At 40.0% G+C, this 14879-nt stretch overlaps 1 protein-coding gene across 9 annotated transcripts in view; it reads left to right on the top strand.

The window, feature by feature from the left end:
* The window catches only part of FBXO42 (F-box protein 42), a 100625-nt gene that overhangs the window by 25706 nt on the left and 60040 nt on the right, over nt 1-14879 (top strand). For 7 of the 9 annotated variants that reach the window (XM_077837132.1, XM_077837135.1, XM_077837134.1 and 4 more), the window contains one exon: nt 10771-11037. In XM_077837132.1, the coding sequence (XP_077693258.1) occupies nt 10788-11037 (250 nt within the window). In that variant the 5' untranslated portion in view covers nt 10771-10787. Of the gene's footprint in view, nt 1-9970; nt 10029-10770; nt 11038-13128; nt 13244-14879 lie in introns of those variants that run through there. The other 2 variants (XM_077837130.1, XM_077837133.1) reach the window with 2 other exon arrangements.

The following is a 14879-nucleotide window of genomic DNA, read 5'->3' as shown; positions in this document are numbered from 1 at the left end:
CTTCCTGGACACTACAGTGCTAATAAACAATGGTCACATAAACACCACCCTATACCGGAAACCTACTGACCGCTATTCCTACCTACATGCCTCCAGCTTTCACCCTGACCACACCACACGATCCATTGTCTACAGCCAAGCTCTGTGATACAACCGCATTTGCTCCAATCCCTCAGACAGAGACAAACAACTATAAGATCTCTATCAAGCATTCTTACAACTACAATACCCACCTGCGGAAGTGAAGAAACAGATTGATAGAGCCAGAAGAGTTCCCAGAAGTCACCTACTACAGGACAGGCCTAACAAAGAAAATAACAGAACGCCACTAGCCGTCACCTTCAGCCTCCAACTAAAACCCCTCCAACGCATTATCAAGGATCTACAACCTATCCTGAAGGATGACCCAACACTCTCACAAATCTTGGGAGACAGGCCGGTCCTTGCCTACAGACAGCCCCCCAACCTGAAGCGAATACTCCCCAGCAACCACATACCACACAACAGAACCACTAACCCAGAAACCTATCCTTCCAACAAAGCCCGTTGCCAACTGTGCCCACATATCTATTCAGGGGACACCATCACAGGGCCTAATAACATCAGCCACACTATCAGAGGCTCGTTCACCTGCACATCCACCAATGTGATATATGCCATCATGTGCCAGCAATGCCCCTCTGCCATGTACATTGGGTCAAACTGGACAGTCTCTACGTAAAAGAATAAATGGACACAAATCAGATGTCAAGAATGATAACATACATAAACCAGTTGGAGAACACTTCAATCTCTCTGGTCACGCGATTACAGACATGAAAGTTGCGATATTACAACAAAAAAACTTCAAAACCAGACTCCAGCGAGAGACTGTTGAATTGGAATTCATTTGCAAATTGGATACAATTATCTTAGGCTTGAATAGAGATTGGGAGTGGCTAAGTCATTATGCAAGGTAACCTATTTCCCCTTGTTCTCCCCCCCCCCCCCCCGACGTTCTTGTTAAACCCTGGATTTGTGCTGGAAATGGCCCAACTTGATTATCATACACGTTGTAAGGAGAGTGATCACTTTAGATAAGCTATTACCAGCAGGAGAGTGGGGTGGGGGGAGAGAAAACCTTTTGTAGTGGTAAACACCCATTTTTTCATGCTTTGTGTGTATAAAAAGATCTTCTATACTTTCCACAGTATGCATCCGATGAAGTGAGCTGTAGCTCACGAAAGCTTATGCTCAAATAAATTGGTTAGTCTCTAAGGTGCCACAAGTACTCCTTTTCTTTTTGCTGAATTCAATAGGTGAAAAATACCCTATTTCTGATTCCCATCCCCAGTCGTTTCTCTCACTCTCACAAAATGGCTGTACTTTCCCTCCTGTGAAATCCAGGAACATCCATATTCATCCAAAATTATCAGTCAGTATTATTGCAAGTCACTAACTCTAAATGACATTAATATTTTATATAGACAACAGACATCAAAATAGCTGTAACTTAGTTTTTAATGTAATCTAAATATATGTGAAAAGAACATAAAGGTTGCAAAGCTGAGCGGTCAGGTAACGCCCAAATTGAAGTTGCCCATGCATTCTTAATTTAGTCCTCTTGTGTGTGTACATTATGATTTCCACTTATGCTGATGTATTTGTTTCTTTAAGTAAAGACACCTTCCATACTCCTGTAATTCTCAATCTGGACTTGTTCTAAATAACAGGATTAATGTATTCCCCAGTTTCCAGCTGTAGGAAAGTTATCTATCTTTAAAAAAACCAAAAAACCAAAAAAAACCCACTTAAGTTACAGTAACTTAAATTACAATTTCAGAGTAACAGCCGTGTTAGTCTGTATTCGCAAAAAGAAAAGGAGTACTTGTGGCACCTTAGAGACTAACCAGTTTATTTGAGCATAAGCTTTCGTGAGCTACAGCTCACTTCATCGGATGCATACTGTGGAAAGTGTAGAAGATCTTTTTATATACACAGAAAGCATGAAAAAATTACCTCCCCCCACCCCCTGCTGGTAATAGTTTATCTAAAGTGATCACTCTCCTTACAATGTGTATGATCGAGTTGGGCCATTTCCAGCACAAATCCAGGTTTTCTCAACCCTCCCCTCCCCCCCCGCCACAAACCCACTCTCCTGCTGGTAATAGCTTATCTAAAGTGACAAATTACAATGAAATGTTATCATACGTGGTATGTAACTAACTTATTCAGGATCAGGTGAATACTCAAAGAACTTGGCTAAGGATTGCTGCTTACTGGTGGGGGAGCTCTCCTCTTCTGAGTGCACTAAAAAGGATGACCAAATTTCAAAACAGCTATCCTCTTTTGGCACTCTTCTTGTGTACGTACTTGGTGTGAAAGCTTTTCCATTACAAGGACAGTCCATATTTTATAATACCACAATCCATAGGAGGAGGAATCACATATTTCCAATAATGTGCAATATAAAGTCTAATTGTTAAAGATAAAATAAACCTTCTCACATTGTTTAAAATGCAGATCCTTCACTGGAGCATTAAGTAAGCAAACTGGGGAATGCTAGCAATCCAGTATTTTGTCAGAAGATGTCTCTCTTTAATAATTTCCTCCAAAAACTGTCTTAACTCCTGGATGCAACCACCACATGTTCCTATATCCCTGCAAACCCTCCAGTGGAGAGCCTCCATAGTAGCAAAAATATTATGGCTCTTAACTGGAGTTCAACGCCACGTACACAGTAATTTATACATTTCCTTGAGCTACCCAAATTGAGGATGTATATCTCCTTTTCCATATAATTTGTCCAAATCCCACTCTCATCTTTTCATCTGCTTTTCTTCTCAACATATTTTTCAATCAGAATTGTATATATTTTAGAAATTAAACCTTTTGTTCCAACTTGTTCCTGGGTCAACTCCTCAAATGTGGTTAAAGGTCTAGATAGAGCTGACTTGTAGCCAGAGTTCACAATAAAACATTTGACTTGTAAATACTGAAAATACAAGATCTTTATATAGTTTATATTACGTATCTCTTGGTATGATTTCAAATCAGGACCCACGAACAGCCGTCTGCATTGTGTAATCTCAGCTTTTACCTGCAACAAATAGGTACTTTAATAACCAGGAATTTATTTTTAGGCAATATCAGTGAAAGGGCCTTGATTGACAAGAATTTAAAAAAAAAAAAAAAACTGTCCAAAGCTGCCAGGTGTGTGAGTGGGTGATTTTTTTTATTTTTGATCTAAATTTCTTTTTAACCCAATAATTATTAAAAATAGTTATATTTAGGCTCCTGTTCTGTTTGAGTGGTCTGTCATTAACCCCGTTGATCACATTTTATTCGTGATGCATAATAAATCAAATTAGGGAAAGCTTACTTTTTAGGTTATACAGAACTTTCAGGTTCACCCTGTTTCTTTTATGTTTCAGGACAAATTTTAATAGCACATCCTGCCATGTTCTTAATGTCATGTCAGGGGTGCACTGAAACAAAAATAATAACTTTGAGAGGACACTCAACCTTAACCAAGGCTACTCTACCTAACCAAGAAATGTTATATTGGTCAATTTCTCCAGGTCTTTTTTTATTTATTCCACAGTGGAGGGTAATTTGCCTTAAAAATGTTTTCTCCACAGTGAGTATTTCTAAATATTTTAAAGATTCCTTTTCCCATTTAAATTCATGGAGTTGACCACCATTTTTGATCTTTTTGGGAATATTAATTTCTAAAATTTCAGATTTATCATTTATTTTGAAACCTGATACCTGCCTAAATTTCAAAGTCAATTGTTCTGTAATTTTTAATTGAGTCTTCTGGATCCTGAAAATATAATAAGTCATCATCAGCATACAGAGCTATTTTGTGTTCTAATCCAGAAAGTGATTTGATACCCTTTACCAAGGGGCAGTTTTTCACATTTATTGCAAATGGCTCTATTGCCAAAACAAACGGGGGCATAATGGGCAACGCTGTCCCTTACTGTTACATAAATTAAAAGGGGATTAATGACCACTAACCACAGCAGAAACTCAGGGTTGAGTATAAAGAGCTGATATGTCCCTATAAAACTTATTTCCAAAACCAAACCATACCAAATTCTGCCTGAGGTACTCCCATTCCAGTCATTCAAAGGCTTTCTCAGCATCCAAAGGAAGCAGCACTCAAGAAGATTACTAGAATTAACATTATAGATCAAATTCAGAGTTCATCTGCTATTACCAGATAAATGCCTGCCATCAGCAAACTCAAATTGGTCAGGGTGAACACATTTGGACAATATGATTTTCAGTTTGCTTGCTAAGTTCTTGGCATAAGTTTTAACATCCATGTTAATTAGGAATAGGTCTGTATGTTGCACAGTTGGTAAGATCTCTTCCTTCAGGAGTGACCACAATTTTTGCCTCTTTCTAGGAATCTGGAATCTTGTTTCCTTGCAATAGACCACTGAACAATTCAGTTATAACAGGGACCAGCACTTGCTTTAGCGCTCTGTAATACTCCCCAGAAAACCAATCAGGACCTGGTGCTTTATTGGATTTTAAATTCTCAATTACAACTTCAACTTCCTTAGCAGTAATTTACCTATCAAGACCTTCCTCTGACAGCGAAAGTAGTTTCACTCTTCTCAAATGTCTATAAGTTTAGGCTTTGGATGTTCTGAAGGGTACAAAGATTGGAAAACGTTTTAGTGATCTGTTTAATGCCTTTTTATTTCTAACCAGGCTGGATGGCTGATTATTTGTTAATTTTTCTGGCTAAAAACCTATCTTTATTGTCCTTTTCATAATTTGATATATCTGTTTGCTTAGTCTTACATGTTTGTAACAGGTGAATCTTCCCTCTTATCATATTTTTTTCTATACACTCCTTTAGTACCTGTAGATTCATGTCTACCTTGCAAAACAGAAAGTTCTTTAACCAAACTCGTTCAAGAGCCCTTATCCTTTTGAGATATAATGCTTCAGTTATAAGGATCCTCCTCATTACTGCCTTTTCAGCACCCCAGAGAACATTTTTGATCTCTTCCATATAATTTTGTTCTATATATCTGAAAAATTTCCTTCAGCTTTTGAATTCTGAGGGAGTCCTATCACAAAGCTATATTCAACCACCAGGCCCTTTGTTTTTTCACTGTCTCAGGCCATATCTACACTACAAAATTAAGTCGACCTAACTTTCATCAGCATACAGCCACTTACATGTGTCTACACTTTGCTGCTTGCGTCAGAGCTGTGCGTACTCACCAGGAGTGCTTGTATCAATTGTACTGTCAGTGTGGGGGCATTGTGGGACAGCCCCTGAAAGCCAGTAATCATCAACATAAGCAACAGCGTCTACACTGACACACTGTAGACCGAATTACATCAACCTTGACTTTATCCTGCTCGTGGAGATGGAGTTATACCAAGTCAGCCTAGCAGGGCAGTTATATCAGTGGGAGCAAAATTTTAGTGTAGACACATCCACAATTAGGTCGACGTAAGCTGCCTTACATTGATTTAGTAGATTTACATTGATTGTGTAGTGTAGAGCAGGTCTCAGTCTTTTAATCTAATATATTATGCAGGGACTTCTCAGACCAAGTAATAACTTCCAGATCAGCTTTTTTGACCAAATTAGCCAAGGTCCTAGAAATAAAAATCACATCTATCCTGGAATAAGATCCATAAGTAGAAGAATGTGTAGACCCTGACATCTGAATTCATTTACCACCAGATGCCCATGAGATCCTCTTTTTGTTTGTGATGCAACAAATTTGCTCTTCCTCCTGCTGATCACCTGCTGTGTCCATTTGATTGATCCAGAGTGGGGTTAAGCATCTCATTAAAATCTCCCCTAGAATAAAGTCCCTTTCCCTAAAACTTCTTAAAACCCTAAAAAAACAAACAAACCCCAAAACAAAGCTCTCCCTGATTGAAAATATACACATTGGCTAATGTGAGAAGTTTACCTTTCAAGGACCCCTTAATTAAAATATATCTGCCCTCTGTCTGAGTTGTGCAGAAACAACAAAAGGGAAGTGTTTAGCGAAGAGTATTGCCACCTCTCTTCTGTTAGATTACCCTGGAGAGAGACAATGATTGCGTCCAAGAAGTATTTAGGTATTATCATTTTTCTTCAAGTGTGTTTCCTGAAGATACTGGGGAAATCCTTTTTCAGTGAGCAGAATACCCTTTTCCTTTTTGTTGGATTGTTCACCCCTTTAACAGTAACAGTCATGACATTAATAAACTCGCCCATGAATTCAGGTCTGTTCTCGTCTATTATATTACCATTGGTTAAAAGCAGTGAGCCCTCTTAGCCAGGCCTCCATTACATTTGTGCCTCTTTAAACATGACATTTTAGATAGTTCCTATCATATAGCAATTTTAAAACTCCAACAAATACTGCTTTTCCTTTTTTAAGCATCTATATTGCTGTACCTGATCTGGAGTCTGATTTACTGTAAATTTTTTAATTGAGCCGACATTTTTATTAATCTTTCTATTAAAACATAACAATATTTAACACCTGCTTGTTCTCTTATCCTGTTTCTGTATCTGTGCATTTCCCATTGTTGCCTGGTCCCCTCTGGTAGTGAGTGTCTGGGTTATACTTCCTTTATTGGCATTTTAGTTCCCTGCTGGAGGGGGGTTTCTCTTGAGAACTAATCTGTACGTAATCTTATCAAACATCTTTATAATATTGCGGCTTATGAGATTATTTATACCATTGCTGAGTTCACTTATTCTTAAAATTTTCCACCATAGATGACCCTTCTCCAATTAACATAAATGTTGGAATGTTTGTGATAATTCTGACTTCAAACTTTCTTCAGTAGGGGAGATCTGGGTCTCTTGATATTTTGTTGTTAACTTTGTTTATAATATAAATCACATTAACTAAATATTATACCTCTGAAGTATATATTACCCACAGAGTTAAATATCCTGTCAGCTAAAGTTTTAATCCTTAAGCTTATTGTTTAGAAAACTCTTTACTTGTTGATTTTACCTAGATTTTACCTGCTACTCTTCCAGCCAGTGATCTCTCCGCTTCCATATTACATTCTCTATTAATCAGATATTAGATCAAGAGTCTTTATTTGAGAAGAGTAACTATGTTCTGGCAACTGGAAGATGTTTCCTTAGCCCTCAACAGAACAAATAGTTGTTCAAAGTTTCTCTTCTCATTGGGTGCCTTTGTTAAATGCTATTCTAGGTTGTTAGCTTCTTGAGCTAGTCAAGACCACTTGATTTTGGAGTTTCTCCTTCATTGGTGGAGTAGGAGGCTTGGAGAGGCTTGTTAGCAGCCAGCTACCAAGTGGGATGCTCCCAAGTCCATCTCATGTTGTAAATTGGACTCCTTCATGCTCTAATCATATTATTGGCAGACTACTCCCTCGAGTGGCTACATAAAGATAATAAGAAAAGGAGTACTTGTGGCACCTTAGAGACTAACAAATTTATTTGAGATAATAGTCTCCTAACTTACTGCTTGCTATGTTAAGGTCTGATGTAAAGGTCAGGTCTGGGGAGAAAATGAACTGCTAGTTTCCCTTCAGATTATCGTCCCATCCCAATCTTTCTTGAATCTGTGCAAGGTGGTAGCAGTGTTCTGAATGAGTGTCTAGTTCCTGGCTCTAGGAGCCTTCAGATGTTCCTTGATAATCCAGCAAAGTTGTCTTAGGTTGATCAATTTGTTGGAAGAGCTGAAAAAGATTGATGCACTTTGTATCACTTGCAAGTCAATGTTTATAATTTAGCATATTGTTTAAAATATATCTATACATAAAGGGAAATTTGTTACTTAAATAAAAAACCCCTCCCCTGGGAGCATGGAGAGATATTGCTCTTCATTATGGTATGATTGGAATGAACTTTAAAAGCTGGTTTGAACTAGCAATGAGCATGTAATTATGGAGCAGCTGCAGCACAACCCATCCCACTGATGCCTTAACCTGGCAGCTGTGTATGTGTAAACTCAAATTACCACAACTCTTCCACTAAAATGGGATTAGTCATTCTCCTGGGAAATGGGGTTTGATGTTTTTAAAATGACTAGGATGGTCTTAATGAAGACAGAAGCCTGTGTACCACATTGGTTGGCAGATTGCCTGCAGCGATTGGTTTAAGGCTTCGAGCGCTGCCTAGTCTAGCATTATTGTCACTGTATTATCCTATTACTTTTAGTCATATCTAAATAGCTGGAGATACTGACAAAGAGGCCTGAAGGGCCATAAACCCCTACTTTGCCTGCTGTTTTCTTCTCCATACCTGCTGTGGATAGACAGCTGGACACAGGTGGTATTGAAATAACCTTTTAGTTGTTTATTTGTTTAAACTCTAGTGACTTGTAAGCCATCTAAGTAAATTATCAAGTCAGTACTTTTCTATCTGAAGCTCTGCAGTAAATGTAACAAGTAGATTAAGTGATGACTTGCCTCGTATTCTACAAACCGGAGCTCTATTTTTGTCAAATATGAGACTCCATTGTTCTAGCGTACGCAAGAGAAAATTGTTCGTGTGGCTGAGATAAAAGTGAGAGGCTGTTGGTGTCATGGGACACCGCCAGTACCAGGTCGAGTAACTGAGAATGCCGACCAGGGAAATAACCCACTTCCTTCCCTGACGAAACAAGGGATGCACCCCACCCATGTACTTATTCTCTACACCAGTACTTACTTGGACTCTTAATACATTCCATGGGTGGCATACCTGAGCCCACTTATCCACTGATGCTTTAAAAACTCCCACACCCCCATCTGGATCTGTGCTGGTTGTGATATGTATGTACCTTGGGAACCTTGTAACCGATACTTGCAATCCCCCATAACCCAAGCCCGACCCCAGGTGTACAGTACCTTCCCTCTTGTGTAAATTTGATTTTAAACATTAACTTTAATATTTTTAAAGCTAACACAGATTTCTGAAACATTTTATTAGCTTATCCTGCAGTAGAATTAACATTAATTTGAATATAGCTCTAACTGTATCAGGAGCAAACTCCTCCTACTTCTAAACATATTTTAAAGTCAATCTTTATTTACACAACTGATCTCTAAATGAAGCTTTTGAATTGTATTTGATGGGAGTTAGGAACTGTACAAATAATGATGGACAATAATGGAAATAGTGACAGGCTGAAAGACCTTCACTAATAGAAAGCTTTTTCTTTTAATTTCTGGCACTATTTGGGCAAGTTGAGTGGTATCTTCAGTCATGAAAATCAAATAGTTTATAAGGACGCAATGTGCGAGTGTGTCTGATTATATAGGTAAAGGGGACTATTTCGTTAAAAAGTTTGGAGTTTTGGCTCCAAATTTCGGTTCTATTTCTTGTTTTTATTTAATAAAAAGCTTTCAAACTTTTATAAATAGAAATAATGTATTTGTTTGGGTTTAATTATTTCCCAGTTTGAAACGCAAACATTAGAGCGCAGGGATAAGAAAAGCGACTCCGACTATTACTGTTTTTATTGTTCAAACTGAGTGAAGTGAAGAAAATGAGTAGGTGACAGTAAACTAGTCTTTTTGTGCTTTCAACTTCACTAATCTGTGGTGGCACAGGTAACCATTTGTCATTTTAACTATTATTTTTAAGCAGCCATGACCTCTGAATACTTTAGATTGACTAAAAGAAAAGGAGTACTTGTGGCACCTTAGAGACTAACCAATTTATTTGAGCATAAGCTTTCGTGAGCTACAGCTCACTTCATCGGATGCTCAAATAAATTGGTTAGTCTCTAAGGTGCCACAAGTACTCCTTTTCTTTTTGCGAATACAGACTAACACGGCTGTTACTCTGAAACCTTTAGATTGACTGACAGTCTCTCATTGACATGCACAGCTTATTAAACCCTTCCCTTGGCCATAAACACAAGCAATGGAGGTTGAGGCAATTGCTTGATGTCTAGCTTAGCTTCATGATCTAGTCTCCTCCTTTGCTTTCAGCAGCAGGGCAACTCCCAGTTGAAGTTTTAATTTCCCCTTTTTCTCCTCCTAGACCCCTGTCCCACAGGGGGGCCTAGAGGAGAAGACCCTGCCATTGTTGGGGCCCTGTGGTGAGTTTCTTGCTTGGCGAATTCCAAACTCATTCTTGATTACATTAACAGATGATACGGGACTGAATTTCTTCATTGTGGTAACCTCTAGATCTATACCTGGAAAGAACCATTAAAATGAACATGCAACATCTTGTCAGCCTTAAAAGCTTAACTTTTAGTAGCAGCAAATTTCATTTAAAGGCTTGTAAACATTATGAGCCTCTATAGTCTGAAATCACCAATTTTCTGTTTTTTCCCTTTATTAATAAAACTTAAGCCTGGGGTCACAACCCCAGATAAGATGGAACATTGTCACTACAAGTGGCATATTGGATGAGATCCACATTAGAAATTGATCCCACGATCATGGTAATAGACTTTGTAATGTTGTGCATAAATTAAATACACTTAAAATTACCCATAAGAAGAAACTCTGAAACAGTTTTTCACCCTGGTTTTATTAAAATCCCCCTACCCCCTAAACAATCAGTCTGTAGCTGGTGACCACTGGTGGTGGTGGTGGCTAAGGCTGGTTCCACTGATTACTTTGTGCATCTTGCTCACTTAAAGTAGGTCGTTTGTGCCATTGTCATGCATTATCACTGCCACACTTAGCAAGAGGACTGAAATATCAAAATATTTTGCCTCGCAGTTTATTGAAGCAGAACTTGGTGTAGATCTGATGTCTAAATCCAACATGTGAGGCTTTTCTAAGCACGCTATTTCTATATAACTTTAATGTGTTTTTTTTTCCTTGAAGCTGTGGAGTGGAATGCCATGGCCAGTTCCTCGGACAGCGAAGATGACAGTTTCATGGCTGTGGACCCAGAAGAAGCAGTGGTGGAAGGGACAATGGAGCAAGACGATGAGCCGCATGCTGAGCTGGAGGTTGAGGAGACCAGGCATAACCGATCAATGTTGGAGCTGCCAGAAGAGGTTTTAGAATATATCCTGTCCTTTCTTTCACCATACCAGGAGCACAAAACCGCTGCCCTTGTCTGCAAACAGTGGTATCGCCTCATCAAAGGTACAAACAGCAGCAGTGAGATCTTTTATCCTTTCATTTGAGGAAAGATCTATTAGTTTTCCTGTCTAGTCTTTTTGCCTTGTTTTTAAAATTCATCTCTCACTGTTGTTTGCCCTTCCCTCCACACGTTAATCTGGATGCTGCAGCGTCTTGTTGTGCTTACAGAATTAATGCTAGAAGAATAACTAAAGCTGTTTGCTTCATTCTGTGCAGATAGGGCTCGCAGGAAAGCACCACATAGTGAAGTCTCATCTACTAAAAAAACGTGGGGTGTTTGCTTATTGGCCCCACACCAATGTGGCAGACTCTGTCAAGATAAAACTAGTCAGCTGACTACTTCTGTAGTACTCCCAGGTATTGGTGTATGCATTGTTGCCCACCTTGCATTCAGATCCCTCTCTTCCATTCACTGTAGCACTTTATTCGTTCCTGGGCTCCCTGTCTAATGTGGCTGCACATATTGCTGCATAACTGTGGTCCAGAATCTCACCCTTTGCGTGAAAAGAGAATTAAATCATTGGCTTTTGTGGTTTTGAAGATAAACTTCATAATATGAACTGCATGTAAACTGATGTAGTAATATCTGCCTGTGTCTGCAGATCGCCTGGAACATTAGCCCTATGGTATGAGCTACTCCTGTTTACCTCAGTGTAATACTAGTTTCAAAGCATAATAGGGATGTTTTAAATATCAGCATTCTTTCAGCGGTGCTCATTGTAGAAGAATCAGAATAGAATCTCAGGGTTGGAAGGGACCTCAGGAGGTCATCTAGTCCCACCCCCTGCTCAAAGCAGGGCCAATCCCCAATTTTTGCCCCAGATCCCTAGATGGCCCCCTCAAGGATTGAACTCACAACCCTAGGTTTAGCAGGCCAATGCTCAAACCACTGAGCTATCCCTTCCCCGAAAGAAGCATTCATCAAAGGTGCTTTATCATTCTTGAATGTACAGGCAGATACTGGACAAGTCCCCTGCTCTGCCACATGCTTCCTGTGTGACCTTATGCAAGGCATTTAGTCTCTCGGGGCCTTAGCTCCCACTCTGTAAAATGTGGATAATAGCACTGCCCTGGCTGACAAGGGTGTTGGGAGGAGAAATACTTTGATGAATGCTTCTTTCGGGGAAGGGATAGCTCAGTGGTTTGAGCATTGGCCTGCTAAACCTAGGGTTGTGAGTTCAATCCTTGAGGGGGCCATCTAGGGATCTGGGGCAAAAGTTGGGGATTGGCCCTGCTTTGAGCAGGGGGTGGGACTAGATGACCTCCTGAGGTCCCTTCCAACCCTGAGGCATTCAGATGCTGCAGCAATAGGTGCCCTATAAAGTACAATGAATTAGGTAGACCCTCCCCCAAATTTAAAATACCTCCTCCCACCCCACTCTCCTGCTCTGGGAGTGGGGTGGGAGGAGGTATTTTTTCATGCTTTATGTGTATAAAAAGATCTTCTACACTTTCCACAGTATGCATCCGATGAAGTGAGCTGTAGCTCACGAAAGCTTATGCTCAAATAAATTGGTTAGTCTCTAAGGTGCCACAAGTACTCCTTTTCTTTTTGCGAATACAGACTAACATGGCTGTTACTCTGAAACCTGTCATTAATGAGAATCATCCTTTCTTTAAGAAAATAACTAAAAACTACAAGTACAAAACAAGGTGAAAATTAATGATTTCGATCAAGGTTTCCTGCTTGATATTTAAAATGCCTTGATTTGCCCCAGGCTGGACTGGATACATGCACAGAATCCTACAATGCCGTTATGTTTTCAAAACAAAAATATGCAGCACAGTAAGTTGAGGGCAGTGCAAGATAAATGGGAATTAATATCAAGCAGTAAATACTGTATTGATGGTGTTGGATTTGATTAGGGCTGAATGCTGTCAGGGGAGAGAGGCCTGAATTATAAAAGGCAAACTTGTCTTATAGGACACAGGGTATTTTTACTTTCATTGCATTTTTTCCCTGGTCACACTTGTGGGATGTGTCTTAAGCCTGCAGTTGCCATCAGTGTCCGTTTGTTAAATGACCTGTACTGTATTCTCTGAGCAGGGAGTTCTGCACCTTCTCCCACGTTATCTGGCAGTTTGAGAATGTTGCCTGCTTGGTCTCCTGGAGGTGAGGGCCATTGAAATGCAGAGGTTTTCTCTCTCTCTCTCTGCCTGGAAGCTGTGTGTCACCACCTGGTATTTCTGGAAAATATCTAACTTGCAGGTAAAGCACAAATCCCCATCTCCGTTTAAAAGATTTTGAGTGGATGGGGAGGACACATTGCTGCGATTCTCCCTCAGCTTACTTTTACCCCCTTTAAAACAACCACAACAAAAATAACTGCACTGGTCATCCCGATACTCATTAGTTTGTTTTATTGCTGTCCCAAACTCTTCATCTGTGTCTTTTTTTTTTAATTTATTTTTTTTAGGCTGTCTACACTACCGCTTTCAGCGCTAACACTTTAGTCGTTCAGGGGTGTGAAAAAACACCCCCCACGAGCGACAAAAGTTTTAGCGCTGAAAAGCGTCAGTCAGTATAGACAGCACTTTATCGCTGAGAGACATGCTCCCGGTGTTAAAGCTGCCACCCCTTGCTTGGGGTGGTTATTTTTCATCGTCCGGAGAGCTCTCCCCCAGTGATAAAGCGTGACTACACTGCCCACGTCACAGCGTTGCCAAGGCAGTGTGCTGTCACATGGGCAGTGTAGACATACCATAAGATTAAGCCCTTTGGGGGCAGGGGTTTTCGGTCTCTGGAGCTCTGTGTGCTGGCCGCTGTAGTATGCAGATTGGAGTTTAATAATAATGTGCAAAACTTAGTGCTGGCTCTTTGCTGGCTGGAAAAATGAAGTAGGTAGGTGTTGAGACAGAAATACCTGAGTTTCTCGTCTTGGCTCTGTGGGGAGCCTGGAAGTCACTTTGTGCAGTCTTCTTTTGTAAAATGGAATTGGTACTTGTCTACTTCATTGGAAGGTTGAGAATGGATGTTTGCTGAGTTCTTTGAACATGTAAAGCTCTCTATCACGTCTAAGTATTCTCTCCCCTGCTCTGAGTTTGACAGGTCATAGTTCAGATGGAGCACTTCTGAAATTGAGCAATGCAAAATTCTTTCAGCTCATCAAGTTATGGGAGGTAACAAACACTTCTCCAGCACTCCTAAAGCAGCACAGCGTTCAGCCCCTCATCTGAAACTCACCCTCTGCTGCTATGTGATGTGCAGTCACCTGCTTGCTTGTTCTTGCAGTTACCATGGCTTAAAGGTATAAAGGAGAAGACTGAAATGAAGTAGAAATGAGTGATTCACCCGAAAAAAGAATGTGGGAGAGGCACACTGTGTACAGCAGGGATGAGTGGCTTTAGGCAGCATACATATGCGTGACTAGTTAGTCTTTAATGCTGGGAGTGTGGTGGGGGAGTTGTTGTTTAGCAGGTATGTCATTTTAGCAGCTACTATTGACTAAAGCAAACGTAGTTGCTCACCTGTACCCTACAGTCCAGAGAGGGTCACTTGAGGTAAATGCTGTTTGTTTTCTAATGCTTAATTTTTCTCTGCTTTGAAATCATATAATTCAGGTTACATTTCCAATGTGGCCTCCTGGGGACCAACTGCCCGGGGACCAACTGCCCAGGGATGTAGTGCTTTAGTTTGAAATTTTCCTGCCACAAATCACGAAGTATGATACTTAGGATTTTTTTGTTTTTTGGGTTTTTTTCCCAGCACAGGGCTTTCAGTAAGAATTTTTGGGAAAATCTCTTGTCAAGTTCTAGCATCTCCACTGTCATAGATTTCAAGGCTGGAAGGGACCATTGTCTAGTCTGACCTCCAAAAATGTCTAGAGCAGATCTTTTAGAAGAAT

This window comes from Eretmochelys imbricata, chromosome 18 (genome assembly GCF_965152235.1).
Source record: "Eretmochelys imbricata isolate rEreImb1 chromosome 18, rEreImb1.hap1, whole genome shotgun sequence".
NCBI lineage: Eukaryota > Metazoa > Chordata > Testudines > Cheloniidae > Eretmochelys > Eretmochelys imbricata.
This window is presented reverse-complemented; position numbering and strand designations above follow the sequence as displayed.